The following is a 27,941-nucleotide window of genomic DNA, read 5'->3' as shown; positions in this document are numbered from 1 at the left end:
TGAACCAATTTGGACGTAGGGTCCTGGCCTGAAACTGCAGCTCCCAGAGATGGGGCTGGGGTGTGACCTGCAGGCTCTGCTGCTTTGAGAAGATGTACCGTGTCCCTGGCTACACCCTTGGGGTCAGTCTGCCATTGGGAGGCATGGCACCTGGGAACTGTGCCCACCCAGTCAAGAGCAGGTCCCCACTCAGTCCCGGGAGAACTAGCCAGGTTACCACGGGGTCAGCGAGGGCTCCCAGGAAACCCTCCCCTCGTGCTGGGTCGGAAGTCTTGCCCCAACCAGTGGCCGGGAGCCGAAAGTCTCGGGCAGGTCAGTGAAGAGTTCCTAGGATGGCGCCAGCCAGGCCCAGTGACCCAAACCCATGTGGGAGGCTAAATTACAAATAAGCTGCAGCAACCTACTGAATACAAACCGAACACTAATATTGAGGCTCTGGTCTAAAATCAATACACTCAGTGAACTCATAATGAACCAAGAGACCGTCCTTCCCTTCCCTTAGTTTCTAAATCTCCTCAGCTGGGATGTCAAAATATTCTTCAGTTCAAATTTGAACTGTATTTCCTTTGACCCAGCTTCTGGAAACCACAGATCCAGGGAGCTTCCTCCCGCTAGCAGAGTTCTCTAATAAACACACCGTGCTTACTACAAACTAGAAACTGCCGTAAGCACTTGACAAGTTTTAACTCGATTATCAACAGAAGCTGAGTCCTCCTCAATCCGCCCCACCGAAGGCTGGTAAGAAAGGGGAGCTGGGGCAGCAAAGGGGGGCCTGACGGGCTGTCTCTTTGCTAGGGCTCCCTCCTTCCGGCTGCCACCGGACCCCAGCTTGCCCTGCATCCTGGTGGGCCCAGGCACTGGCATCGCCCCCTTCCGGGGCTTCTGGCAGGAGCGGCTACATGACATTGAGAGCAAAGGTGAGGCTGGGGGCCAAGGGAACAACTGGAAGGCAGGAAGCAGCCACACAAAGGGCGGGGCTGGGGTGCAGGAGCCAGGTGGGAAAGAGGGCCAGGAATGGGCTACAGAGGTGAAAAGAAGCCTCGACCAAGGGGAAGGGGGAGGGCCTCGAGGCCAGGGCAGTGCCCTGTAGGTATGGCTTCCTGGTGGTGGGCACAGTGTTGGATTGGATTAAGGACAAAGGGAACCAGAAGTCTGGAGAGGATGGGGCTGGGACGCGGAAGACAAATGCCCTGGACGGACTCTGGACCGTGCCGGAGCTCACCTAGGTGTGTCCAAGATCCAAGGAAGCTACAGGATGTTCAGGTTGGGCACCGGGAGCCCAGGGCAGCTGGTAAATGGAAGGAAGGGGCTGTGACTGAGAGGAAGGTAGGAAGTGTGGGATCTGAAGGTGTGGGAGCTTATGGGGTTGGAGCAGGGCAGGAACTAGATGGAGTCCCAGAACTGCAGTGTTAGGCGGTCAAAAGGCATGGAAGTCCGAGTCAGAAGCCCCACGTTCCAGCGCCGTCAGTGACCATTCCAGCCGAGGAAAGGCACGACCTCCTGCAAGCTTGGGCTTCTCTGTAAACCAGGTTCTGGCAGGGTGTTTGAGGAGTGCGCCCTGCACCCTGCCGGAGTGGTAGTTTGTGCCCAAAAGGTGTGGGCCGTCTGCCTAGGCAAAAGTAGCCAAAAGCGAGGTGTGGCCAGGGCTGCCGCGAGGGAGGGATCTCTCCCAAGCCGTCCCGCTACTTGCAGGGCTGCAGCCCGCCCCTATGACCTTGGTGTTCGGCTGCCGATGCTCCCAGCTCGACCACCTCTACCGCGACGAGGTGCAGGATGCCCAGCAGCGCGGAGTGTTCGGCCGTGTCCTCACTGCCTTCTCCCGGGAACCCGCCAGCCCTAAGGTGCGGGACCTTGAGGGCTCAGGGATAACCTGAAACTAGGGACGTGGGAAGGACCGATGCGCGCTCCCGCGGTGCACACCCTCCGCCCCGCCCCTTTGCTCCCACCCAGCAGCACTCAGGCACCCGCCCTCATCGTCCCACCCAGTGCCCGAGGCCCTTGGGCATCTGGCACCCTCCCCGCCCCATGGACTCACTCCACCTCTAGACCTCATCGCCAGGCCCATTGGCTCTCCCTTAAGCTCAAGGGAATCTTTTACACTGAGGAGTCCGCCTCCCTGCCTGCACCCTCCGGGTTGCCCCAACCCCGCCTCAGACCTACTGCACAGGACACACATCCTGCGGATGAGCTGGCTGCTGAGGTGCACTGCGTGCTGTGCCTCGAACGAGGCCACATGTTTGTCTGCGGCGATGTCACCATGGCAACCATGTCCTGCAGACAGTGCAGCGCATACTGGCGACAGAGGGCGACATGGAGCTGGATGAAGCTGGAGACGTCATCGGCGTGCTGCGGGTGCCAAGGGGCGGGGCCCCGACGGGCGGGGCCGGGGGCGGAGCCCTGGCGGGGGCGGGGCCCTGGCGGGGGCGGGGCCCTGGCGGGGGCGGGGCATGCTCGCGGGAGCGTCCCCGGCTTGGGTTCTGATCCATTCTTTTTTCTCCGCAGGATCAGCAACGCTATCACGAGGACATTTTCGGGCTCACGCTACGCACCCAGGAGGTGACAAGCCGCATTCGCACCCAGAGCTTTTCCTTGCAGGAGCGGCATCTACGCGGCGCAGTGCCCTGGTCGTTCGACCCGCCCGGCCCAGACACCCCCGGCCCCTGAGAGCCCTCCTTCTCCCTATCCACCGCAGTTCCAGGAGAGGCACCGTCAGTCCACTGTGGCCCTGCTACTCTCCTGTCGGCCTCCCGTGACCTGCCACCTCTCCCTCCCCTCCTGAGGTGCCTTCCCACGTCTGTCCAGTCTGCGGAGACTCGCCTAACCCCTGGGAATAAGCGAAATGCCTTCGTCTTTCCAGGCCTGGTTCCCTGCCCCCCACCCCCCACTAAATATGGTAGGCGCCTCCCAGCAGTGGTATTCCAGACTATTGTCCACCCCTTCTGTCTCCTTTAGGTGAATTTTAGATTTCCCTTACCTCTCTCAGGAGTCATCTTATCTTGAAACCTAATCTCCAAATCATTCAAATATTTATTACTGAAGAATTCATAAGAGACTGAAGCGGATGTCATGGGAGCTACTGAGATGCCTAACCCAGCCCCGTGGATTAAAATTATAGAACAACGAGCTCTGTCTTTTAACTTGTGCAGATGTGGGGGTGGTAACTCTTGGATAGCGAGTCCCATCCTACACACTCCACTCCGACCTGGCACTCTAGAACCGTGGTTCCCGGCCACCAGTCGCAGGCAATTCTCCAGTGCGGTTCACTTGCTCTTGAGTGAGAAGTAGGTACCTCCCTCAGCTGCCAGGAATGGAGATGCCAGAGACCAAGGTCACAGAGATGTGCAATGCAGCCGTGAGCAACCTTTACTGCTTGTTTCAGACAGGATGAGGAGCCACACCCACTTCCTCAGACGTCATAGCAATGCCGAACTCCAAAAACGTCAGCGCTCACTAGCCTTTCCACTCACAGGTCCCTGTGGCCCCCTCCACAAGTCCCATGGGAACCAAAGGACTAAGTGCGTCTCAGGTCCTGTCCCTCACTGTTTCCTTTGCACTTAGCTTGGCCTCTGCCTTGACCCTGCCCCCACCCTAAGGATATCTGGGGACTTCTTCCCAGGCACCTGCTCCAGGATGGCTAGTTGCGGGGGGGTGTCCCCTTCTCCCTTCCATGGGGCGATTGTCTCCAAGACTTGTTTCTAGATAGATACCTTTGGCATCTCCTCTCCTACCCTTTCTGTGTTCTCTGGGGCGAGTTCGTCATTGATCCCCAAGTCTTGCCCAACTAAAGCACCTGGGGGGGGTCCCTAAAGAGGGTTCGGTGTGCTCTTCCGCTCCACCTCATCCAGTCTCCTGCGGCTGGAGAAGCTGAGGAACCTGAGAGAAGAGAAGGCTCTTGGCAAGTAGTCCAGAGGTTTGGGTGCCAGAGGTGACCACCCACTCACCCTGAATGCCCACGGTCGTTCCCATTCCCCCAAGTCTGGCTCCACCCAATTGCCTATTCGTTCCCCTGTTCCCCACCCCCCTGCCCCATTTAGACAATAACTGACCCTAAGGCGCCTCCTCAGTCAGTGCCCGGGGCCTGGCCAGGCTCCTTCTGGGTGTCTGTGGTCTCCTGAAACTGTTCAGGGAACAGATTCTGCGTCCTCTGGGTTCTCCACTGCTGTCTGGGGCTGGAGGCAGGACTGGAACCTGACGGGAAAAGCTGTCAGCTGGGCAGTGCCGTGACGCCCACTGTCTACCTGGGGTCTGTCCCCTGCCCACCTTGCCCGCCTCACCATCGCTTGACCAGGATGGCTTCTCGTCATCAGGCGAGAGTGTCTGTGGGGGGCTGGACCAGGGCCTGGACAGGGAGGAGGCCTCGCCCCACGGTTCCTGCTGCTGCTGCTGATGGAGCTAAATGGAAAGAGGAATGAGGGCTCCCTCCTGCCTACGCAGCACGGGGTGCGGAGGGTTTTGTGACCTCCTCCTCCAGCTCCTGTTGGGTACTTCCTTACCCCTCCACATTACCCCGCCCCCATTTTGTGCTGCTCTCCCCACATTTTGCTTCTCGGCACCTCTCTACTCACCTGGTGCAGGTAGATGGCGTGGAGACTCATCTCAGCAGAAGCAAGCTCTGGGAGCTGGGCTAGCTTCTGGCCCCCAGGGCCTCCTGGGGACACACAGCTGGAACAGAGGGTACCGCAGATCGAAGGCATGCCCCTCCCCCTGCACCCTCCTCCTGGAGGATCAGCCTCACCACCCCGGCTCCCCTGCATCTCAGATCCCCACGCCTCACCTGGGGTCCTGGGCAATTCGGGAAATGGAGGCCAAGAGGCTGGCAGTGGCTGCAGCTGGGCAGGGGGCTGTGGGGCTCAGGTCCCGTGGGGGCATGAGGGGGTGCACCAAGAGGTTGGCCAGGAAGGCTTCCGGCTGGAAGCAGGAGAAGAAGGGGTCAGAAGAGAGGACAGAGAGGTGGGAGAGCAGGCTGGACCAGCTAGTGCGCCGGTCAGTGCCCAAGGTGAGGCAGGCAGAGGGAAGAGAAATGGGAGCAGCCAGGCTGCGGCTCACCAGAGGTGAGGACGAGTCGCTAAGCACTCTGGGGGTGGGGGGGCTGCGAACCGAGGTGGCACCCCAGGCAGCCGCATCTTGTTGGACCCGGCCCCGAAGGTGCCCCAGGAACTTGGAGCTGTGCCCGGGGGGGCGCCATTGTGGGTGCACCAGGGAGAACCTCATCAGGGAGAGCTCAGTCTTTCCGTCCTCCGCACGCTGGGACAGCGAGGCCTCGGTCTGTCCCTCTGAGAGCCACTAAGAGAAAAACAAAAGCTGTGGACACTGCTTCTAGAGCTGCAGTGGGAGCCTCGCCAGGGAGGGGGACCGGAAACATGAGCCCCAGTTTCCAGGTGCAAGAGCGGAAGCCACAGCAGGGACTTGCCAGAGATCACCCCAAACAGGGCAGCAGAGCAGGGCCGGGCCACGCCCAGCACTGGAAGACAGTGTGGGCGCAGCGCTCTGCCAGCCTGTGCACGTGGGACCCGAGCTGGGCCTTACTCCAGCCCCATCCACTGACCAGCTCATTTCTCGGCCTCTCGGGTGGCCTTCGCTCCCATTTACTGGTGCTAGGGTTGTACGCACATCATCTCATGCAAACCCCGCGCGTCGGCTATGGTCATTGTCCTCACTTGACAGATGAGGACGTCAAGGAGCAAGACAGTGAAGTGATTAGCTTCAGGTCACAGGCGGCAAGTGATGGAGCTGAGGAGCAAACCCCTACCTAACCACCCCCCCACACACCCAGGGAGGGACTCTGACCTGGGGGTGGCCATGGCGCTTCACATCCATAAGGGCAAAGGAACAGATGTCGCCAACCCCGGCCACATCCACAGTGAAGTGATGGAAAAAATCAATAATCTCCAGGGCACGAGGGCGAAACCAGAAGAGCAGAAACAGCGGGGTGAGGAGAGGGGACAGCAGTTCCTCCAGGAGGGAGACCTGGGGAAGCAGGGGTGAGGCTGAGAAGGGGTTGCTGAGGATGCCACACCGTGATCAGGACCAAGAGACCTCCAGGGACGCTGCCCAGGGCAGGACACTTCCAACCCAGTCATTCTCGACTCTCGGGATAGCCAGCCCCGAGCCGTCTGTCCATGCCCTTTCCCAGACGACGCGGGCTGCACAGCTCCTCCCGGAGCAGAGACCCCAGTTCGGGTCTCGACCCTCACCGCTCGGTATTGCAACAGACGCGCCATCTGCCGGTAAGCGCTGGCCTTGCCCGCAGCGCCGGGATCGTCCGGGAGGTAATGCATATGGGCCAAGGCCGACTGCAGCAGGAGCTGCGGGGAACGGCCTTGGCACTGCTCGTCCGGAACGAAAGACCTGGAGGGCGAGATCGGGGTAGGAAAGGGGCCTGCCTTTAGCACGATGTGCGAATGGGAGGCAAGGCGGGGGGCACTGGCCGTGGGAGGGGTCAGGATCGCGGGGGTGGGGGGTGAAGGAGGCGGGGCTCAACCCCAGGGAGGAGGAATGCCTCCCCGCCGCCCATCGCGGGCAGCTTCCGCCGCACCTGGCCACGGTGGCCGTGACTCCGAGCGCGGTCATGGCCGTGAGCACGTGCTCCACGGCGAGTACGTCCTCGTCGTAGACCGTGAGCACCAGCAGAGCGGCGAAGAGCGCGCCGGCGAAGAAGACGAGCTGGCGGGCCAGCAGCGCCAGCAGGGGCGCGGGGGGCGCCGCAGCGCGCAGGAAGGCGGCGGCGGGGCGGTAGGCGCGGGCCAGGCGCGCGCGCAGCTCGTGCGGCAGCTCGTTGAAGTGGCGCAGCTGCAGGCGGGCCAGGCGGGACCAGCGGCGCGCCCCCAGCGCGCCCGGCTCTCGCCGCAGCAGCTCCACGTGGCTGTAGAAGGCGTGCAGCACCTGCCAGGCCAGCACCAGCGGGCTCAGCGCCAGGTTCACGGCAGCCAGGAGCAGCACCGTGCGCCGCCAGCGCGCTGCCAGAGCGCCCCGCTGGTCGCTGCGCTTGTAGGCGTCGGGCAGCTCCCAGCCCCCGCGGAAGAGCGAGAAGGGGCCGCGGAAGAGGAGCAGATCGACGTTGAGGGCCAGGCCGCGGCTGAGGAAGGCCGCATCGCCTCCCCAGGGCAGCGCGCAGCGGGCGGCAGCAGGCCCTTGTTGGCCAGCGCCACCTGGTAGTTGGTGTAGCGCAGGATGCGGTGATGGACGTCCAGCTCGGTGAGCGGCCGCGGCTGCACGCACAGCCCCCCGCTCCTCTGCAGCGCCAGGAGGCGCGACTGCACCTCAGCCCAGGCGACCGAGCTGAGCTCCTCCTGAGGACAGGGGACAGGTGAGCGCCAGCGACCTGGACTCCTCCGCACGGTGATGCCCACACTCGGCATGACCAGAGCTACATCCCTCAGCGCCCCCTCCCCACCGACATCACCAGTGTCCCTCAGGCGCGAGAACTGTCACCTTCTGATTCCTACCCTCCCCTAAGCATGTCACTAACCAGGGGACACTTCCTACTTCCTTTCATCCTCTTCTGAATTGTGTTCCTCATGGCCCTGTCTCTCCTGAGGTCATGAGTCATGTGCTTCCCAGCGACACCTCATAAGTTAAACTCTTCAGGTATCTGATCTTAGATCCTTACGAGTAGATTTTCCTGAGCGCCCACTCCCCAGTCCAACACATAGAAGACACTCGGTGGCCTGCCAACGTCGGCCCTGAAGCCTCACGTCTCTTGTCCCAGTGTGCTTTGAGATCCCCACCCCATCTCATTCCTCTGCACCACCACCCCCACCCTAGTGACCTTCCTAAGACACTGGTTGTGTCCCCCTCTGGGGTGAGGGGGCTGTCAGACCTCTCACTTGGATCTCATCTGCAAACCTCCTTTCAGCCCCGTTTCACCCAGCTTCCCCAGTCCAGCTTAGTCAAGTCCCTCTGGGCCAGCCTCTCCAGTCCATCCCAGGGTCTCCCCTTCCCCTGGAAGGAATAGGGGAAGAGGAAAAAGAAAGAAGGAGAAAGAGAAGGGTGAGCAGTGGTCTAACTCCTGCTCTCCCCTGCCTCTGCCTGGCCCTCCGGATCCTCCCTACACTGTGCCTAGTGCTCCCCTACTCAAGGGGGCTTTCTAGAACCTCTCTCCTCGGCTGCGCAGGAGGGCGGCAGAGGCCGTAGACTTCTCGGTGGAGCAAGGGAAGCCAGCTGCAGAAGGCAGCCATGGAGCAGTGCCTTAAAGAACTGACACGCCGAGCAAGGAGCATGAGCAAGACAGGGATGGAAGGAAGGGCAAAGCGAGATGGGACAGTGATGGGGCCCGCACAGTGGGTGACCACAATAGGGGGTGAAGCCAGGAAGGAGAGTGGCATCACCTGGCAGGTGAACACTCGGCACTGCACATGGACACTCACTGCTCCCCCTCCCTGCGTTGAGGCTGGGACTGGCGTCCGCCTGCTGTCCTTCCCAGCCCACCCGAATTCCTCCTGCCCTGTAAAAGCCTGATGCCCACCCCTCCTCCAAATACCACAAGCACATGACTACAAGTCATCATCTATAAATAACCCGTCTAAATCAACCAGGCCTCTAGGGTGAGGCCCGTGGTTTACTAGTGGTGGTACCCCATCTCTAACATTCTCGGGGGGTCCAGGGTAGGTGTCAGCGAGGCCTTCTGCCTGCTTTCCAGGTGAGCCCTTCCGTCTGTACGGCCCCCACTCCTCCCCTGTCCTCTGCCCCCTGACACGGCACCCCTCCGCACAGACACGCCTGCCCAGCTCACCGGGGGGATGTGCAGGGCCTCCCTGTAAAACACCTGGATGTCCCAGTAGCTGAAGAGGTTGCAGACTGAGCGAAGCAACTGGACCAGCCAGAAGGCTGCAGCCAGGATCAGGAGGAGAACCAGCAGGTGGCTGGAGTGGATCCTGGGGGCAGCGGTGGGGGGGGAAGGTGGCGTGAGAAAGTGGGACCCTCCCATAGAGAGGGAGATAGGACTTGGGGAGCAATGGAAAAGATGGACGGGATCCATCAAGACTAGGGGTTCTTGAAGTGTGGGTCCTGGGGGTCCCCGAGACCCTAGCAAATGTCTGCAAGGTCAAAACTGTTCAGATAACACGAATATTTTCTGCCGTTTTCATTTTTATTCTCTCGCAAGTGCACAGTGCAAGTTTTCAGAGGCCGTGTGACGTCACATGGAATGCGTGCTTATGCATTCTTAGGGTTTAAAGCCGTGACCAGCTTTAATCTCTAATAAAGTAAACATAGAGATGATTTTCATAAACAAAGCTCTCGGGTCCTCAATCAATTTTAAGTGTATAAAAGGTGGTCTGAGACCCAAACCTTGGAGAACCACTGATCTACCCCTGGGGACAAAAGGTGGGGGTGGCTCTTATCTGCTTGTCTTTCCTACCCACTTCCCCCACCGGTTGTCACTCACCGCTGAGCACACTGGGACGAAGGCAGGATGGCATCCGACAAGGTCACCTTGCTGTGAGGCAGCCCAGGTCTTGTCCGGTTATTTGGTTGGTTGGCAAAGAGAACATTGTAATCCACGCAGCGAAGGAGGAAGGTCGTGAAGGCGACGATAAACACAAATTGTCTGAGACAGCACAGAGCGCGATAATCAAGCCTGACGGCTGGGAGGGCTTTGGCCCAGCCTCCAGGCCAGTGCGGTTCTTCCTCCCCACAAGGCTGAACCCCTGGGCTGCCATGGGGAGCGCGGAGGCTGGGTACACTAGAAGCAGCAGGCACTGCCGGGATAAGCATCTCACCCCAGCTGGAAGACATCCTCCAGCAGGATACAGGCAAAGCCATTCCTCTGGTGGTAGCTGTAGATGTGGCAGGTGCGTCAAGAAATAAACCTGAGGCATGATAGGTTTTTCCTCCCCAACCCACTGAACCCTCAGAGCGCCCCCTGCCAAGAACAGTGCCAGCCCCAAAGGGCCCTCCCGTGCCACCACTGCCAGGCCCAGCACAAAGGATATCTTAGTGAAGAAGCAGTCCAGGTTCTGGATGTGGTGCCAGGAGCCTGGGCACAGAAGAGAGAGCGTTGGGACTCAGCTGTCATCTCAGTGAGATCACAGCCTCAACCCATTGCCTCAACCCCCAGGCCCTCGACCACCCACTGCCCCCAGTCCCACGCCCACATGCTCACCTCGGAGCCCTTCAGGCACATGAAGCAGGGGTTGCTGCTCCTCCCCATGGATGGGTGACTCCTGGGACCCCTCAGGGTCACAGTCCCCAAGACGCTCATAATCCTGCTCAGGGATCAGAGGGCCTATCCGCAGCCCAGGATTGTCCTGGGGGCATCGGCATGAAGGAGGGGGTGTCGCCGAGGCGAGGGGGTGAATGAACCCCAGAGGGGGAGCAGAGATGGGAGCCATCAAGCATCCCACTTGGGCTGGGGTGGCTGGGGTGGGGAGGGCACTGTGGCAAGGCTGAGAAGCCCCTGGGGCCTGTGCCGCTGGGCGGGGGGACCCCAGGGCCAGAGGAGGAACTGAGGAAGGCACACTTCTTGTGTGAGGAGCAGGGGACAGAGAGAAGATGGAGACCCTCCCTCCCCCAGGCCTCCGACATGGAGGAGGAGGAAGAGGAGGCAGTGGCATGGGGAGGAGGGGCATCGATCCAGGCCCCAGGTCTCCCCACAGCCCCAGCCTCCCCCTACTCCCCCCCCAGCCCGTTCGCCTCACCATCAGGCTGGCACCTTCTCCTGAGAGTTTGAAAGGATGGGAGCTGCTGCTGTTTCCACAGAGGTCTGGGGAGCTGAGAAGGGACTTCAACAGGACGGTGTCAACAACAGCACAGTGACTCAGTTGGGGCAGGCCCCAGGCGTCCCAGCTCCTAGTCACCTGTCTAAGCACTCACACCCCCTTCAGAGCAACCTTTGGCCAAAGCTCTCAGGGCCCCGCCTCCATGCCTAGGAGAGGCGTCAGCTAGAGAGGCAGATGCTGAAAAGCAGCCGAAGAGACACCTGCTGTCCCATCTTCAGACCTCAAGTGGATTTACGGGGATGCCGGAGAGTAGCAGCCAAAGTAACAAAAGCAAAAAAGAAAACCCTATCAAAGGATTATAGGTCTATGGGGCCAAGATGTTAAATCTTTGATTAATTAAAATCTCATCTTCCCTCCTTACGCACACACACACACACACACGCACACACGAGACACATATACATAAGAGACACACATACACACAAGAGAGACATGCACACACAGTGATCAACAGAGAAATGCTTTAAGACCAAAAACGGGATGAAAGAAAGAAAAGAAAAAGAAGGAAGGAAGGAAGGAAGGAAGGAAGGAAGGAAGGAAGGAAGGAAGGAAGGAGAGGGCTGCCTATTTTGTTTGTCTGACGGTACTAGGAAGGGAAGAGGAGAATGGAGAGGCGACTCTCTTGAATGTGAGAAGTGAGTTTTGGAGCTTAGAGTAGCAAAGTGGGGTTCCTTGGAAGTTCCATTATGTATAATTCTTTATCCTCCGGAATTGAAATCCTCTCCCCCAAGACCTGATCCAGTTTCTGGAGTCGCCTGAGAAGCATCAGGACTGAACCAGCAGAGGGGAGCTGGAGGTCTGGGGTTTGGAAGGCTAATTTAGGTGCCCAGGAACGAGCCGACCGAACTGTGTTCCTTATTGCCATTGCAATAAGGCGGAGGAGGAGGCCCAGGCAGCTGGTCAGGTGGCTTGTCCAACGCCATTCTTGAGGCCCTGAATCACCAGGTTTCCTACTGAAGCCCATGCCTGGGGTGCTGACTCAGCCACCCAGGTGTCAGGCCTCCAAGGCTTAGGCCTCTGCAGGCCGGTATCCAAGACACGGAGCGAGGAACAGGGTGCTTCCCAGAGTGTCACTGGAGGAGTGTGGAGGCAATCATAGAACTGCCCACAAAATTTGAGCCCAGATATGCCTGTTTGCCCTTCTGTGCCTCCTTCCTGGGAGGGGAACTGTCATTCTGGTTCAGGACTTGCATAGTTTTATCCCTGATTAGAAGGCAGAGCTATGAAAACGAGATTTGCCCCTTCTAGCGGTCTCATCCTAGTGCCCAGAATGGAATTACGCACTGTAGAGGGGCTAGGAATTTTCCATACTCTCTCTGAGACATCTGTCGAGATGGGTTATGAGGGGTTTCCTCTGATCTCTCCTCAACCTCGGGGCTCACCTCAGTATTCCACCATACTCACACTAGGATCCCTGCCATACACCCAGCCAACCTCAAACTACTTCTGGCACATTGTCTCACCCAGTTCCACCCCAGATTCATCCATTTACAGCCTCCCCACCACTTCCCTAGTTCAAATCAATTTATTATTTATAATAATAATGGCACTTCTTCATGCCCGGCATTTGAAGGGGAAGCGGGGACGGATGAATGAGACGGAGCCACTACTCGAAAAGAAATCGCAGCCAGTAGGGGGAGGCAGCTACGCAAATAATTGCACGGAAGAAATAAATAAGCAGAGGATCAAGAGCCGTGCGGTGGAAGCCTTAGGCAAATTAGTCTGACCTGCAGTGAAGAAGACTCTTTGGGGGAGATGGGTCTGAGGTCGCGCCTTGATAAGCTGCCAGACCTCCATACCCGTAGTTCTCAATCGTTGAGTAGGGGGACCGTATCAGAATCACTGGGGAGTTTTTTCCTCAAATATACGAAGCTGCTGTCCCCGGAGCTCTGACCCGCCTGGGAAAGCCGGGTGGGTTGCAAGGCACGTGCACGTGTTTCCAAAAACTTCTCCAGGCGATTTTTGTCATCTTCCCCCAGAACCAGCGCTCTACACTCCCTGGAGACCCAGGGACCTCTAGAGTCAGCCGGGAACACCGATAGAATGACCCGGAGGTCAGCGGCCGACGTGTTACTATGGGCACCCCAGGGTGGGGGGACGCACTCTGCACACGGTCAAATCGTCATCCCGGAGTTGTCAGACAGCCGACGAAAGGCAGTGCCCTCTCCTGCTCGGCCCCGCCCAGAGCTGCGGGGAGGGCCCGGCTCTGTCCAATCACAGTTCCGAAGGGGGGAGGGCTGACAAGATTCTCTCCAATCACAGCTTGCAACAAGATTGATGTGTCTTTCTGCCAATAATAGCCAAGGAGCGAGGGGTTTGTCGGGACGCGGCCAGAGCCAACATGGAGCCCTTGGTGGGATGAGGGTGAGACTGCTGTTGCCGGCTGCTCCTGTTCTCCTGCCCCATCATGATGTTGGTGCACTTATTTCGGGTTGGGATTAGGAGCTGCCCTGTCCCAGGCAGGTCGCCACTCCCTCTCCGCTTCCAGACATTCTCGGCTGTCAGGTAAAAAGGGACAAACCTACTGGAAGCGCGGCCCCATTGACCGGCCGGACATGGGGCCCGCCGGGAGATGGAGTTCCGGGCTCGCGAGAGGCCTGCTGGGAGTTGTAGGCCGACCTGGCCCGGGGTGGAATGTCACTCCCCAGAATATTGGCCTCAATTATTTATAGCGATGACCCGGGTGCCAGCAGGAGGCTCCGCGCATCTGTATCCGCCTGTGGGCGGACTGAGGGAACACCCTGGGTCGGTGACCACGCCCGGTCTATACTCCCCACCAGGGGGCGCCGTGCTGCAGAGGTGTTGGCCTTTCAGTCGCCGTTATGGCCCCGTCCTCTTTCCTCGAATTGATTTGGCGATTTGGATAAAAATTACTTGTATCCAGAGACATTTAGTATTGGTGGTGTTCCCAGGATTCTGAATAAGCTGAACAAAAATGGTTCCTAGATGTAATTAACTTTCAGCAGAGATAGTCACCCTAGTAACTTGTACATGTTACAAGTTACTTGTGTGTTCTTGTGTGTTCACTCTACACACGTTGTTCTAAAGAGAGACCGGTTGGAATCCAACAGGACCCTGAACTGAGACTCCATTGTAAATGCCATTTGAGAAGGAACTGAATTCGTTCTGATCCTGGAGTGAATAACCTGAGGGCCAGGCAGGCAGCAGATTCACAGGGCGGGTGGATGTGGGCTTGGGTCGTTTTGAAAGTCCATCTGATTGATAGAGGGCAAGAGCCGAACGGAGCTGGAGCCAGGACGTAGGGCGCTGGGAAATAATACTCCAGTATTGGCAATAAACAAGCCCTGCTTCGGGTCTTAGTTTGGGGAAGATGAGAGAAGCTGGAAAGTGGCCGTGGTAAATTATTAAAAGGTTTGAAAACCGTCCTTAGGAAAAGAGTAAGGGTGTTGATATTATTTAAGACAAAGAGAAACCCAAGGAAAGAGACCCAATAATATTCAAGTATTTGCGTATTCGTTTGTGCAGTGGTTTGCAGATCACAATACAATAGATCGTAAAATGAACTTAGTGGGTTGGGACCATTTAAAAGTGAATATAATAGAAAATAGAATACATCGTTAAAAAATAGAGAAAGTTTTTTGTGAAGCACTTCAGTTTTGTGTGACATGTATATATTCATTGTACCGGGGTGAACGAAGACATAACATAGAGGTGGCAAAAAGCCCAGGCCTCCCTGAAACTAGGGATGGATGAGATGAAGTCTGCAGTTAGGAGGACCTGGGAATAGAAAAGACCATCATAATAAAGGAAAACTTCTTACTCGCTATTCTTTCTTTAAAAGCCTTTCTCCATCAGTCTCATTCGGATCTTCGATCCCACCATATACTCTTGGCCAGATAACTTCTGCTTCTAACAGCCTCTGTAGCCAGTCTTGTCTTCTTCCAGCCACTCCCCTCTGCTATGGTCTTTAGAATGCAAAGCTGATTACGTCACACCCCAGCCTAAACACCACAAATGGTCCTCATTGCCCTCCAAAGTCCATCTGTTTTATAAAGATTGTAATGACTGCTCCTCCCCACCCCGCCTTTCCTGACTCCTTCAGCCTGCTCTGTGCTCCCCAAGTGCCTCGTGGGTCCCTTCCTTGAACTCTGCAAGCTTTGTCATGAACTCTTTGAGCCCCCACTAAAGCGTGACCACCAGGAGGGTATTTGCTTGGTCCGTCCTGTTCACCTGTTCCCTGTGCCTCATAGCAGAACTCTGCACATGGTGGGCACGCAGCCCTACACTGCCATCTGTAGATGTGGAAACTGCAGGAAAGAGAAGGTGATCTTGGCCTATCTGAGATGACAAGATATGTTATTTGGATTTCTATTTCCTTTCCTTCCTTCCGCTGACAGAAAGGAAGTGTCACCCTTTCGCTCCATACATTGTCACATAAACACTTGAGGCCTGGGAGGAGCCAGGGTAATGGGGTACAGTAGCACTGACCAGTGGTCAAAAGATTTGGGTCCATCCTGGTCCTGCCACACAGGGCCTTGGGCACGTTACACAGGGGAGAGTAGAATAAGCCTAGGCTCTGGAATCACGGCAGGGGTCCTGTCTTGTCCCATTTCTACTTGGGTACAAATTATTAGCTCTCTCAGCCCCATGTGATTTTTGCCATCTATCAAGTGAGAATAATGGCATCTCCCTCCCAGAGATGCAAGGATCAAGCACAGCGGGCCGTTAACTCGGTGACGCGGGGACACCACGGTGGGTACTCTCCCTCTCTTCCCCCTCTGAGCCAAATGCACTCAGGACTCTGTGTCCTTGTCTGTAAGGGACTGCTGTGGACTAGCTGCCTCACAGAGCGCCTTCAGCTCTGACGTCCTGTGATCTGAAAGAGCAGGGGTTGGAGCAGGTCACTGACCCCGAGATACCTCTAGAGGCCGAGAGGGCCTGGCTGGCTGAGCGACAGCCCGGGGAGAACACCTTTAAGACTTCGTCGCATGCCTCCTGTCATTCCTCAGCTACTCTGCATGTGTGTTTGTCTCAGGAACTGAGGTCGCTTGAGCTCAGCCCTGAAAAAGGCAGCGTAGGGCCTGGCAGAGGAGGAATGGAGCTCTGGGTTATCGCTCAGTTGAAGGACAGTCGGGGCCCGGAGCCATCAGTGTGATTCTCTCCCTACAGGCACTCCAGCGACCGCCATAGCTCCTACCTCCTCAGGGCCGTGGCCCAGCTGCGGTCCCAGCTCCGGGCCTGCCTCCCTCGAGCAGCCCCAGCTCCCAGCCGAAGCCCCTCTGCCTGGTGCTGGGTTGGGGGCATCCTCCTGGGCCCCGTGGTGCTGAGTAAGTGCCCCCGCCTCTGCCCTGTGGCACGGTGTGAGGCAGAAGAAGCCCCTCCCGCCTGCTCCGGACCCTGTGTCGGGGAGTCCCACTTTAACTGGAAGCTCTTCTGGAAGTTTCTGCGCCCCCACATGCTTGTTCTGGGGGCAGCCATCGTGGTGAGATCTTCCCCCGCACCCTCAAAACCAGGGACAAGGAAGGACCCAGCCAGGGGGTTGCCGAAGCCCCAGCCAGAGCTGTGTAGGGACAGCCGCCTGCCTTGTTGAGCCTTAGCGATCTTAGGAGGCAGTAGGGGCTGGCTCGGGGACTAGGGCCCAAGGGTTACCTGTGCAGGGTGGCTGGGTGTGCAGGTTCAGGGCTCCCCAGGGGCTGGCAGCCTGGACTTTAACTCTCGAAGAGCCACAGGAGCAGCCAAAGCAGAGACAGTAGCAGGAGAGGAAGGGCCAAGGTCGGGGCTGGGGATGGGCGGCTCCCTTGTCATGTCTGCCTCCCCAACCTCAGCTGGCACTGGGCGCGGCGCTGGTGAACGTGCAGATCCCCCTGCTCTTGGGCCAGCTGGTGGAGATCGTGGCCAAGTACACGAGGGACCACTCAGGCAGCTTCCTAAATGAGTCCCGGACTCTCAGCACCCACCTGCTCATCCTCTATGGCCTCCAGGTACAGCAGCAGGGAGGGCCTGGGCGCAGACACAGAAGCCCCCGACCCCGGGCGCCCCTGAGTGCCGCCTCTCTCTCCCAGGGCCTGCTGACCTTCGGGTACCTGGTTCTGCTGTCCCGCATTGGCGAGCGCATGGCCGTGGACATGCGAAGGGCCCTTTTCAGCAACCTGCTCCGGTACTGCCAGCTGCAGGGGGTGGGCGTGGGGCGGCCAGGGGCCCCAGGGGTCCTGGCAAATGTCTGGAGATGGGGCCTCGTTCTGAGGTGACATCTCCCTCTCTCCCATCTGTTGCCCCCGTGTCCCACCGCCAGACAAGACATTGCTTTCTTTGATGCTAAAAAGACAGGGCAGCTGGTGAGCCGATTGACAACCGATGTGCAGGAGTTTAAATCATCCTTCAAACTTGTCATCTCCCAGGTTAGTGCCCCAGGTACACACACACACACACACACACACACGCACGCACGCACGCACCTGGGCAGATGCTCCAAGCCCGCCCCGCCCGTCTGTGGGCCCTGAGCCGAGGCTTACAGGGAGCAGGAAGCCTGCCATCTGGGGAAGTTCACGGAAGGGAGGTGCCGTGGCAGGGTCCAAGGTCAGGACGGGCTGCTTCTCTCCTGTCCTGAAACCCTACCTCCCCGGAAAACCTTCCCAAGGACTCAGACCGGAGCCTTTCCCTGGCCCGGCTTGCCAAGGGCAAAATCACCTGGCTTGCCGTGCCCCCAGAACGCCTGGCGCGCTGACGAGCATCGAGGAGGAAGTGGTGGCTTTTACGGGGTGACCGATGTCTTCTCATCCAGCCGTGATGGCCCCACGGCTGCTGGGTCACGGCAGACACGGCCCACAGCGAACCCACGCGACTCTCATTGTTCAGTTTCTAGAGCAGAAGGAGCAGCACACTGGGATCTGTCAGGGGAAGGAAGCCGTGTCCGTAGGCATTCTCACGCAGCCCCTTCACGCCTGCTGGGCAAGAAAGGTTTATGTCCTGCGACCAGTGGACTGCCAGTGGGCCTCCCACGGGTCAGTCCTGTGGCCTTGGCCTTGCGAGTGTAGAGCTGTAGCCAGCTGACCCTCAGTAATGTCCCCTGTGTCGTGCTGATGCCGGACTGCCTTCCTGCCTCTTTCCTTCTCCCCAGGGTCTGCGAAGCTGCACCCAAGTAGCTGGCTGCCTGGTGTCCCTGTCCATGCTGTCCACCCGCCTCACGCTGCTGCTGATGGTGGCTACACCCGCCCTGATGGGAGTGGGCTCCCTGATGGGCTCAGCTCTCCGGAAATTGTCTCGGCAGTGTCAGGAGCAGGTACCAGAATTCTGCCTGTCCCCTCCTCCTCCCCCCCCACTTCCTCTGTGCCGGTCACTCCTCCCCATCTCCGGCCTGGCTCCCTCACTGCTGACTCCTTGCAGATCGCCAGGGCAACAGGTGTGGCGGATGAGGCCCTGGGCAGCGTTCGGACCGTGCGAGCCTTCGCCATGGAGCAGCGGGAGGAGGAGTGAGTCCCGAGCAGGGGCAAAGCCCGAGGCGGGGGTGCTTCCCGGTTGTGCTTTCAGCCACCCTGCACCCCAGCCCAGCTGCTGCCTGAGGCCTGGGCTTGACCTCCGTCCCCAGGCGCTACGGAGCAGAGCTGGAGGGGTCCCGCTGTAAGGCGGAGGAGCTGGGCAGAGGCATCGCCTTGTTCCAGGGGCTCTCCAACGTCGCCTTCAACTGTGAGTGAGCACAGCCTCGCCGAGGGGGCCCAGGCATGGCTGAGGAGGCGCTGGGAGGGACAAGGGACAGGTGAGGGGCAGCTCTCGTGTCCCTCAGATGTCTCTCAAGTACCAGGTGCCCGAGCCTGGTCACGCCGACAGGCAGTGGGCAGGTGGGCTGGTAGCACAGCTGAGCTGTGTGTAGCGTGCTGCCCAGGAGGAAGCCATGGAGGTGCCCCCTTCTCCTGCCCCTTGTTTCCAAACGGGGAAGCAAAGGCAGAGACCATTCAGGTGACTCACCAGAACTCCAGTCAGTCGGAGGCACAGCAGGGCCTGAAACGGGGGGCTAACACCCGGGCCGGGCTCTGTCCTCTGCTCCCATTACCTCCTCCCTCACCGTCTGCCCCTTTCACCATGCAGGCATGGTCCTGGGCACCCTGTTTGTCGGGGGTTCCCTCGTGGCTGGACAGCAGCTGAAAGGGGGAGACCTCATGTCCTTCCTGGTGGCCTCCCAGACGGTGCAGAGGTGAGTGTGGCGCCATTCCCATGCCTAAGAGCCCTGCTGGGCCAAGGGACGGGATGCCAGCCTGCTCTGCAGACTGCCGCACAGCCCCAGGCCAGCCCAGCTGCCCCGGCGAAGCCCAGGGCTGGGGAGGGGGTGCCCCACGCCCTCCACAGGAGCCCAGGGCTCACAACAGCCCCTCCAGCCTGATTCACTGACCACACTCAGAAATGCAGCTGTCACCTTCAACCTTCCGAATACCTCCGAAGTTTCCTCGACAAGCTTTTTAAAATTTCTTAATCATTTTTAAGCGTACAGTAGTGTCGCGCACGCTCACGCTATTGTGCTGCTGGGATCACTATCCATCCTTAGAATGTTTTTATCTTACAAAACTGAAATGCCGTCTCCGCTAAATAGTACCCCCAGGCCCCCCCCACCAGCCCCCGGCAACCCCCATTCTGTTTCCTCTCTGAATTCGACTACTCCGGTACGTCCTATAAGTGGGGTCACACAGTCTTTGTCCTTTGCGACTGGCTCACTTCACTCAACGTGACGCCTTCCGAGCTCATCCTAGCACGTGTCAGCATTTTCTTCCTGTTTAGGGCTGAGCAGGAGGCAAGGGAAGGATGGACCATCTTTGACCCGCCTTTTATGAGCTGGCCCGCCATCCTCTGCCTGACTTTCTCCCTGCACCCCCACGCCAGCGTCTCGTGGAGCTCATGCTCAGATCTCCCTGCCCCTCTGGGCCCCGTCCGCCGGCGGGCAGCCCGGAGCTGTGGGCCGACTTTGCCACGAGACCGCCCGAGGCCTCCCCTTCCCTGCCTCTTCCCAGCTAAACACTGGCAGTTCCTTCTGCCGTTTCTTTTCGTTTGCCTTCCCCCACGCACGCATAAAAATACGCGAGACGCAGCCACCGCACGCATAAAAATACGCAAGACGCAGCTGCACGTTACGATAGGTAACTGAGGAGTGAGTGTGCCGTGATAAGCCCTTGAAGAGTGGAGACCTGTGTCGCCTCCAACCACGGCAAGGAAATAGAACATCACCCCAGGGGCCCCCTCTGGGCCTTCCCTATCGGCCCTGATTCTGATGGCGCATGTGGCCTGGCTCTGAGTCGTGTCTCACCGCCTGCTTCTTACGGAATCCCTCACATCGGCCTTATTGTCCTGGGGAGAATGGAGCCATCCCAGAGGTGGGCAGGCGGGAAAGACTCCTGTCCTTGGCCCCGTTTCTGCCCGGTGCTCTCTAATCTAGGCCCCTCTCTCTGGTCTCCTCCCAGGTCTTGGGGGGCCCCATCCCTCCTCCAGCCCCAGAACTGTTCTCTGGTGGCCTTGGAACTAAGAGGCTCTGACTGTTGCAGAGCTGAGGACGTGCGGCCTCCCCCTGCTGCCCTTCCTCCAGGCTGACCTTTGGCCTTTTGTTTTAGTCCTAAGGACCCGTATGAACCCCGCTGGCTCCCTTCATGTAGTCACCCCTCGGCCTTCACGGGGCAGTGGCAGGAAAAGTCTCCTTGGGGAGGCAGCTGCACCCCATACCTGGCCCTCCTCCCTCAGACTCACCTTCCCCTGGGCCCCCCCACCGCTCTGCCCTCCCCACCGCTCTGCCCAGCCAGCTAGTGGAGCTCACGACAGACAAGGAGGCCAGGGGCTCGCGCGCACTGTCGCGGGCTGCAGGGGGGCTGCTCCCGCCTTTCGGAGGGCCCTCACCTCACAGGGGTTCTTAACCACCCCCCTGGGAGGAATTGGGTCTCATTTTATGAAAGAACCTGGTGCGTTTCCTCTTGGGGTCCAGCAGGGGAGTGGGAGAGGGGAGGGGAGGGAGGCAGCGCTGGAGCCCCGGAGGAGATGGAAAGATGCCTAGACGGACCACAGTCGGGGCCAGGCCGCCTAGTCCCAGTCCCGAGAGCGAGCTGTCCCCCCAGCACACCGCCACCGGGCCCCCGGGGAGAGCCCAGGCCTGACTTCAGAACCGTCTCTGAGAGCAAGGTCATCGCACACCAGCGAGTCATGTGCGTCTGGTTTTCGGTTGCTGCCCGGCACCTCTGCCAGCACTGATGGCTCCCATATCTCTCGTGGAGAATGTCGTCCCTTCTCCTGCACAGATCTCTCGCTGTCCTGGCTCTTCTTTGCTCGATGCCCCCCACCCCCCGCCACCCTTTGGCAAGTGCTGACAGCTCCGAGCCTGCCGGAACCATGTCCCCTCCCCCACACCCACCCCGGGGCTGGAAGCAGTGACGCTCCCGAGGAGTCAGTCTTTCCTCTCGGGATGGACCTGCACACACGATCCCAGACGCACACACCGTGGCCCGTGACTGGTGACTAAGCAGTGACTCATCTGCCTCCCAGCCACGGACAGCCCCGCACGATGGAGGAGGCGGCCCGCTGTCTAGACAGATACGCACTCCCACTACCCCGTACCCAGGGCTAGCCCACGGTAAAACATCTCCAGTGAGTTCTGTTTTGGGGTCCCCCCAGAGTTCCCCCTCTGGTTCCCCCAGAGTTTTCCTCTTTCCCTGAAAGGGTGACCATCCTTTTCCCACCTTAATTAGTCCTGCTTCCGCCAGGAGTTGTCAGCGCTGGGTCTGACCTGCCCTCGGGAGCCTCACAAGCCTGACCGCCATTCATGGCGCTGGCGCCACCCATGCGTGCGGGAGCCAGCCTCTGCCCTGCACTCTGCGGGCCCTGTGGAGTCCAGCCCCACCGCGTCCTGGAGCCCCCAATCCTGAGGGAGCTGACAGTTAGCCCCGTCCGGCCCAGGAGAGGATGTGGCTCTGAGGAGCGGGTACCTGCCCGGTGGCCCGCCTGGTCCCAGGGCTCCTGCGGCCCCAGATTCGAGGAGCGCCTGCTGCGCTCGGCTCCAGCCCAGCTGTTTCCTTGCCTCGCCCACGTGGCCCCTGTGCGGCCGACACCCAGACCCTCCCCTCGAGCTGACCTCGTCTCAGGCGCTTCTTGTCCCCACTCTCTCAACCCTGCTTCTCTGCTCCTCACAGGTCCATGGCCAACCTCTCTGTCCTGTTTGGTCAGGTGAGTGGCAGTCGGGAGTGGGTCTCAGGGTGTGGACACTGGATCTGGGCTGGAGTCCCATCAGCCACCGACGTCACTTACGTGCTGTGAGAACTGGGTGTCGGGCAGAGGGGATAATGTATCATCGGCCAGGAGATGCTACTGTCACTCGCAGCCATCCCTCGGACCCGGTCCCCCCTCACCGTAGACTAAACCCCTCCCCAGGTGGTGCGGGGGCTCAGTGCAGGCGCCCGAGTCTTCGAGTACATGGCTCTGAGCCCGTGCATCCCACTGTCCGGGGGCTACTGCGTCCCCAGGGAGCACCTGCGCGGGGCCATCACACTTCACAATGTCAGCTTCAGGTCAGTGTCAGCGGGTGGGTGCAGGGTCCTTCCCTCCAGGCTGAGGATAGGAGGGGAGCCTGGCTGGGGACCTGTGGGCCTACGTCTCTAAGCCCCTCAGGGGTACAGCGAGACTTCGGGAGGGGCTGGGGTGACAAGGGGCCAGGAACCTGGTCTCACTGAGGGTGTCTTGGCTCCTCCCAGTTACCCCAGCCGCCCTGGCCTCCAAGTGCTTGAAGACTTCACCCTCACGCTGCCCCCTGGCAAGATCGTGGCCCTCGTGGGCCAGTCTGGCGGAGGTAAGAGGGACCGGCACCCCCTACCCTGTGGCTTTCCCCCTGTGGTGGCCACTCAGAGCGGAGCCACTCCGCTGCCACCATGGGTCCCTCTCTCCTGGCAGAGTCTCCGGGAACCCGTGCCCCCTCCCTAAGTGCCCCATGTCCCCAACGCCCCAGGAAAGACCACCGTGGCTTCCCTGCTCGAGCGCTTCTACGACCCCACGGCGGGCACAGTGACGCTAGACGGCTGGGACCTGCGCACCCTCGACCCCTCCTGGCTCCGGGGCCAGGTCATCGGCTTCATCAGCCAGGTGCGGGCAGCAGGGCCTTCCGCGCCACGCGGGCCACCCAGCGGTGTCTTTGGTGTTCACTCCCTCCTCCCCACGACCCTGCTTCTCTCCCAGTCCTTATGGTGCCTGGGCCTTCCCTCCTTCCCAGCCTGTCACCCCTGCTCTGGAGGGGCTCTGGCCTTCGCGTGTTCTCCGGTGTTCCTCGGGGTCTGAGGCTTCCGCGTCCCAGGCCACCCGGCTCTGCCCTCGTCTCCCTAGGGTGGGGATGCTGTTCTTGAGTAAAGCTGGCCAAGCAGGCGGGGCTGGCATGGCTGTCCTAGGATCCCTGGGTTCACCGACAAGCCCGTGGGGTCCGGAGTCTAGAGATGCCCACGTGGTGTTGCTGGGGACTGCTGGTCACCTGCCCATCCGCTAAGTCAGGCCCCGCCCCTTTCCCTCAGCTTGAGGCGGCAGTGCCCCATGAGGCCCAGCTCCCCCGTGTGTGCAGCCAACCTGTGCGGGCTGCCACCGCAGCAGAGGAAAGCCACAGTGCAAGGCTCCGCCCTCCCCATCTCTCCAGGGAGGGGGGCTCTGCAGGGCCAGGTGGCCTTGCTCTCCCTGCCACAGTCCTGCTCCCGCTCCTGAGGAGCTCCGTGCCCGTCCCCCATGGACCAGTCTGTTCTCGTTTGACCTCTGACTGAACTGCCCCTGCCTGCCCTCAGGGGGCCCTGGTCTGGCCAGAGTAGCCTTTCCCGACATGCCACACGGGGATTCAGGGCAAAGTCAGAATGTTACTTGTGGACTCCCCCCCGACCCCACCCAGGAGCCAGTCCTGTTCGGAACGACGGTCATGGAAAACATCCGTTTTGGGAAGCCGGGCGCCTCCGATGAAGAGGTTTATGCGGCCGCCCGGGCAGCCAACGCGCATGAGTTCATCACCAGCTTCCCTGAGGGCTACCACACCATCGTGGGTGAGTGCCGGGGCCCACGGCGCAAGGCCGGGGCTCGAGGCAGGAGCACAGGCGTCGTCAGGGAAGACCAGACCGGAAGTGTGGCCGAGGAGGACGGAGACGGTTCTATGGGGGCGGAGGTCCAGGCACAAGCAGGCTGCAGAGGCAGGAACACGGCAGTCACAGTCAAGTGCTGCATGACGACATTCCAGACAGTGACGGACCGCACGCAGGATGGTGGCGCCGCACGCAGCGAGGCATGTGGTGGGCTCTTCCGCCCGGGTCTGTGCAAGGCCACACTGACCTTTGCAGAACGGACCTCAGAACGGACCCCGTCATTGAGCACTGTGTGACTGTACCAGACCAGCCAGGGACGCGGTGACCCGTGCTGTTGGGGATCTGCAGGGGGTACCCAGGGGCCTCTGCATCCCAAGACCCGACCCGCAGTGAAGGACGTCACTGCCTCGCGGTCGCTCATTCTCCGACTCCCACGTCACGCTAGTCCTCTAACTTGAAGCTTTGTCCCTCATCATCCACGGGGTTGATTTGGCGAGCAGGCCTGTCCCTCCGCTTACCCAGGACAGGGCTCCGGAGTCTCTGGGCTCTGCTGCAGGACGTTCCCGCATGACTCGGTGCCGGCATGTCTGGGGTTCTCAGTGCTTCTGGACACAGGCCACAGTCTAGCTGAGCCCCCACCTCCGGAACGGTGACCCCCGTGGCCGCCCTTCACGTCCTGTGTGACTGACCCAGTGCACTTGCTCACTGCCCAGATTCCACACCGCCCTGACTAAGGAGCCACGCTCACACCTCTCGTGGGTGCCACTTCCTTGTACCTCTGACTCAGCAGCTCCCAGGCTTCTCTGGGACGTCAGTCTGTCCCTTGCTGCTCTGTGACTACAGTCACCTTGAGGTTCTTTTTGGCTCCCAGGCTGTCATCTATACAGTTCTCCCTAAATGTGGTTTCCCCAGAAGGCCTGGGTGGTGGGCTTCAAATCCCACTTTGCTGTCACCTCACTCCAGCGCTCACATCTGGGTCCCGGACGTCCCCACAGCACCAGAGACCCAGGAGGCTGGGGAGAGAAGCTAAAGCCGCAGGTCCCCTCCCGGCTCAGACCCTGCCCTGGTGCAGCAGGGGCACCGGGTGACTCCTGACGGTGCCCTGAGCCACACCACACGTACAGCTCACGTCACCTTGCCTGAGCGCCCACACGTGCACAGGGATGTGGGATCAGATGCTGACGGGTGACGCCCCTGCCCTTGCAGAGACAGGACAAACGCTCACAGGCCAGCGGAGGAGCCTGACGGGCCGGATGAGAAGTTCCTGACAGACCCGGGGCTCCCTTGGGGGGCCGCCTCCAAGTGCAGAGCTGAGGGTCGCTTCAGGCCCCTGCTCTGTCCCTTTCCTCCCTAGGTGAACGGGGCGCAACCCTGTCTGGTGGCCAGAAGCAGCGCCTAGCCATCGCCCGTGCCCTCATCAAGCAGCCAGCGGTGCTGATCCTGGACGAGGCGACCAGCGCCCTGGACGCGGAGTCTGAGCGGGTCGTGCAGGAGGCCCTGGACCGCGCCAGCACTGGCCGCACCGTGCTGGTCATCGCCCACCGGCTCAGCACCGTACGCGGGGCCCACCACATCGTCGTCATGGCCCACGGCCGTGTCTGTGAGGTCAGTGGGGGCCTGGGGAGCTTGAGTTGTGGATGCGGCGGAACAGTGGCTGAGCTACGTGGGGGTCTGGTCTGGGCCTGGAGACTTCAGGCTTCTCCTGGATTTACGAGTCCCTGCCCTTCGGTAAACCCTGGTCTCTCAGGGCCCCGGTGTCCTCCACGTCCCCTGGGGTCATCGAGCTCACAGGGTCACAGGGAAGTGGACTGTGACGGGCTGAGGTGCAGAAGAGGCAGCACCATGGACTGGCCGGTGCAGCACTGAGCCTGGGTCCGCCGCAGGACTTGGAAGCCGTGTGGGGCCTGGCCGTGAGCTGGAGTCTGGGCTCTGTAAGGAGCCGGGAGCACTCACATGCTCTTCCAACATCCACCTAAGCAGGGAGGTGGCACTTACACTTACAGATGTGCCAGTGGCGTCTCTAACCAATGGTGCTTTGGTTTCATAGTGTCCCCAGGAGGGACACTGGCCTAGGTGACAGTGAGCCCGATGGCTGATACGAAACCAGCTTTCCTAGGGTCCTGGACTCAGAGCTGGTCAGGTGACCATCTGCCCCCCTTCTTCTCCAGGCGGGGACCCACGAAGAGCTCCTGAAGAAAGGCGGGCTCTATGCCGAGCTCATCCGGAGACAGGCCCTGGACGCCCCACTTCCTGAGGCGCCCAGAGGCCCTAGGAACCACCACCCCAAGTCCTGAGAGCAGCCCTCTGCAGTCCGGTCACTGCCGGGCATTAGTGCCTGGGGCCGGGAACTGAACCCCCAGGAGGGCCAACGTGCTGGGCTGTGGGCCACCGGCTCACGATAAACTCGGGCCACGCACTGGACGAGGAGGAAGGCGAGACCGCTCCCACCCACTGCCCTCCTGCCACCAGGCTGCCTCCCTCCTGCCAGAACCACCGGGTCATGCGGCTGCACAGGGGAGGAGGCAGAGCCCCTGGGCCCTGTTCTGTCCCCTCCCCGTGCACAGACCCTCCCCGCCCCTCTGAGGAATTCTGCTAAGTGTCCCCTCTGCCTGACAGCCTGAAGACGTCCAGGCCCCAGCTCTGGGGGGACTTTACAAATTAGGGTGAGGGACTGGGCAGTGAATTTACACTGGGGTTCTTCCCCGCTCACGCCCCAGGATCTCCCAACACCCCTCTGTCCCCATTGCCTCCCTGGGCCCTGGGAGAAGGAGCCCACCCCCTGGGCCAGCCCCTCCAGCCCACAGTCCCCATCAGGACAATTTCTCATCCTTCATATGGTCCTTATTTCTAGATTTCACCCTCCTCCTATCCACATGGGACAGGTGGCCCTCAAGCAGGAGAAGGAGGGATGGGGTGTCTCACCTGGAGTCTGTCACCTGTTGAAATTGTGGACAGCTCCCTTCTAAATGAGGGCACTAGTTTCGAAGGGGACAGAGAAGGAGCCGACACCCCAAACTCCAACCTCGGGGCATGTAGTGCCCATAGTCACCAAAGCATGAGGAAAGGACCAACACTAAGTCCCTTGGGCTGACAAAGTGCAGAACCAGCCTGAGGAGGGACGGTCACCAGGCCAGGGGAAGACGGGACCGGAGCCTCACCCTGATGAAGGGCTGGCCGACCACACAAGTGGCATGAGCCCATGGGCCCGAAGTGGTGACCGGGGTGGGGCTGGCTTCCGTCAGCCTCTGAGGACCTGCAAGTGGCCAGGGTTCCCCACCAGCGCATGTGGACTCCCAGAGCCGGCCACCCTCCTGCCCTGGTTCTGCCCACGTCGCCTCCCACCAGGCAACCTCCCCCTTCTCAGCCACATCCAGCCGAGGGCCCACCGAGCCCTGCTCCCTTGGGTGGGAAGAATCGCCTGTGCTGGGCTGTCGGGGCCAGCCAAGCATTTTGGGTCTATCTTGTGGCGCAGAAGGGGGTGGCCACAATTGCAAGACACACAGAGTTGGCTGTGGCTGAAAGCCAGCTTGGAAAAAGTAGCAGCGGCTCAGGTGTGAACGCGGGAGCCAGGTGAGAGACCGCACAGTCTCTTCTGGGTGTGGTTGAGGACTAGATGCTACTTTGGGGACAGACCATCCAAAGCTTACCAGGGCCACAGCCCCCCCGCTTTGGTAGATCCCTTGCTGGCCGACCAGAGGTCGCAGCCCAGGGCGCCTCAGCCCAGGAAGCTGAACATGGGCCTGGCTCTGGGTTCTCTGGCCACTAAACACCTCCTAGTGCAGCCAAGAGCAGCCCTCAGTGCCCCGGCCAAGTTCATGCTGGTGGGCCGGCGCCTCCCTCAGGAGAACCTGCCAAGGCCAGTTCCTGCTCCTCTACCTCCAGCCTCTGACACCAGATTCTAGGTCTCTCCATACCCCTCAGGGCGGCCTCGGAATCCTGCCCCCACCCCCAACTTCAACTAGAGAGGTAGTGAGGTCATGGAGCCTCTATTTCGGAAGGCCGTGCTGTCGGCATGTAGCCTCGACCTCGACCTTGGCTCCTGCAGTTATTCAGTGTGGATTGTAAGCCTGGTTGTGCTTAATCTTGAAAGCTTGTTTTAAGAGTTTAAATGGGACGATTTGTGGTAAAGTACTTGAAAGTCACAGGGCTGCAGCCTCCGAAGGTGGTCACATCTGTGCAATAAACCACGTTGTCCACTCTG

At 60.0% G+C, this 27,941-nt stretch overlaps 3 protein-coding genes across 3 annotated transcripts in view; 2 read left to right on the top strand and 1 right to left on the bottom strand.

The window, feature by feature from the left end:
• Positions 1-3,119, top strand: part of NOS3 (nitric oxide synthase 3) — a 17,584-nt gene extending 14,465 nt beyond the window's left edge. Inside the window, 5 exon segments of the mRNA XM_039861294.1 lie at positions 796-917; positions 1,693-1,841; positions 2,168-2,264; positions 2,267-2,352; positions 2,503-3,119. Coding sequence (XP_039717228.1) covers positions 796-917; positions 1,693-1,841; positions 2,168-2,264; positions 2,267-2,352; positions 2,503-2,664 — 616 coding nt within the window. The 3' untranslated portion in view covers positions 2,665-3,119.
• On the bottom strand, positions 3,010-13,034 carry ATG9B (autophagy related 9B). The gene is given in 15 exon segments (XM_039861357.1): positions 3,010-3,873; positions 4,047-4,188; positions 4,275-4,392; positions 4,566-4,662; positions 4,775-4,908; positions 5,047-5,283; positions 5,788-5,967; positions 6,195-6,348; positions 6,536-7,118; positions 7,121-7,289; positions 8,732-8,873; positions 9,386-9,547; positions 9,720-9,784; positions 9,933-9,976; positions 10,103-13,034. Coding segments are annotated over 14 exon segments (2,751 nt in total). The 5' UTR covers positions 10,641-13,034; the 3' UTR covers positions 3,010-3,873; positions 4,047-4,060.
• On the top strand, positions 13,026-27,941 carry ABCB8 (ATP binding cassette subfamily B member 8). Its single transcript, XM_039861358.1, has 16 exons — positions 13,026-13,223; positions 15,849-16,161; positions 16,505-16,660; positions 16,742-16,836; positions 16,972-17,077; positions 17,797-17,958; positions 18,063-18,148; positions 18,265-18,362; positions 18,762-18,867; positions 21,833-21,866; positions 22,071-22,207; positions 22,391-22,485; positions 22,642-22,775; positions 23,557-23,704; positions 25,095-25,345; positions 25,909-27,941. The coding sequence occupies exons 1-16, from the start codon at positions 13,126-13,128 to the stop codon at positions 26,032-26,034; spliced, it is 2,145 nt and encodes a 714-aa protein (XP_039717292.1). The 5' UTR covers positions 13,026-13,125; the 3' UTR covers positions 26,035-27,941.

This window comes from Pteropus medius, unplaced genomic scaffold, assembly GCF_902729225.1.
Source record: "Pteropus medius unplaced genomic scaffold, Ma_sr-lr_union100, whole genome shotgun sequence".
Classification (NCBI taxonomy): domain Eukaryota; kingdom Metazoa; phylum Chordata; class Mammalia; order Chiroptera; family Pteropodidae; genus Pteropus; species Pteropus medius.
The sequence above is the reverse complement of the archived record's forward strand: the minus strand, read 5'-3'. Positions and strand labels throughout refer to the sequence as shown.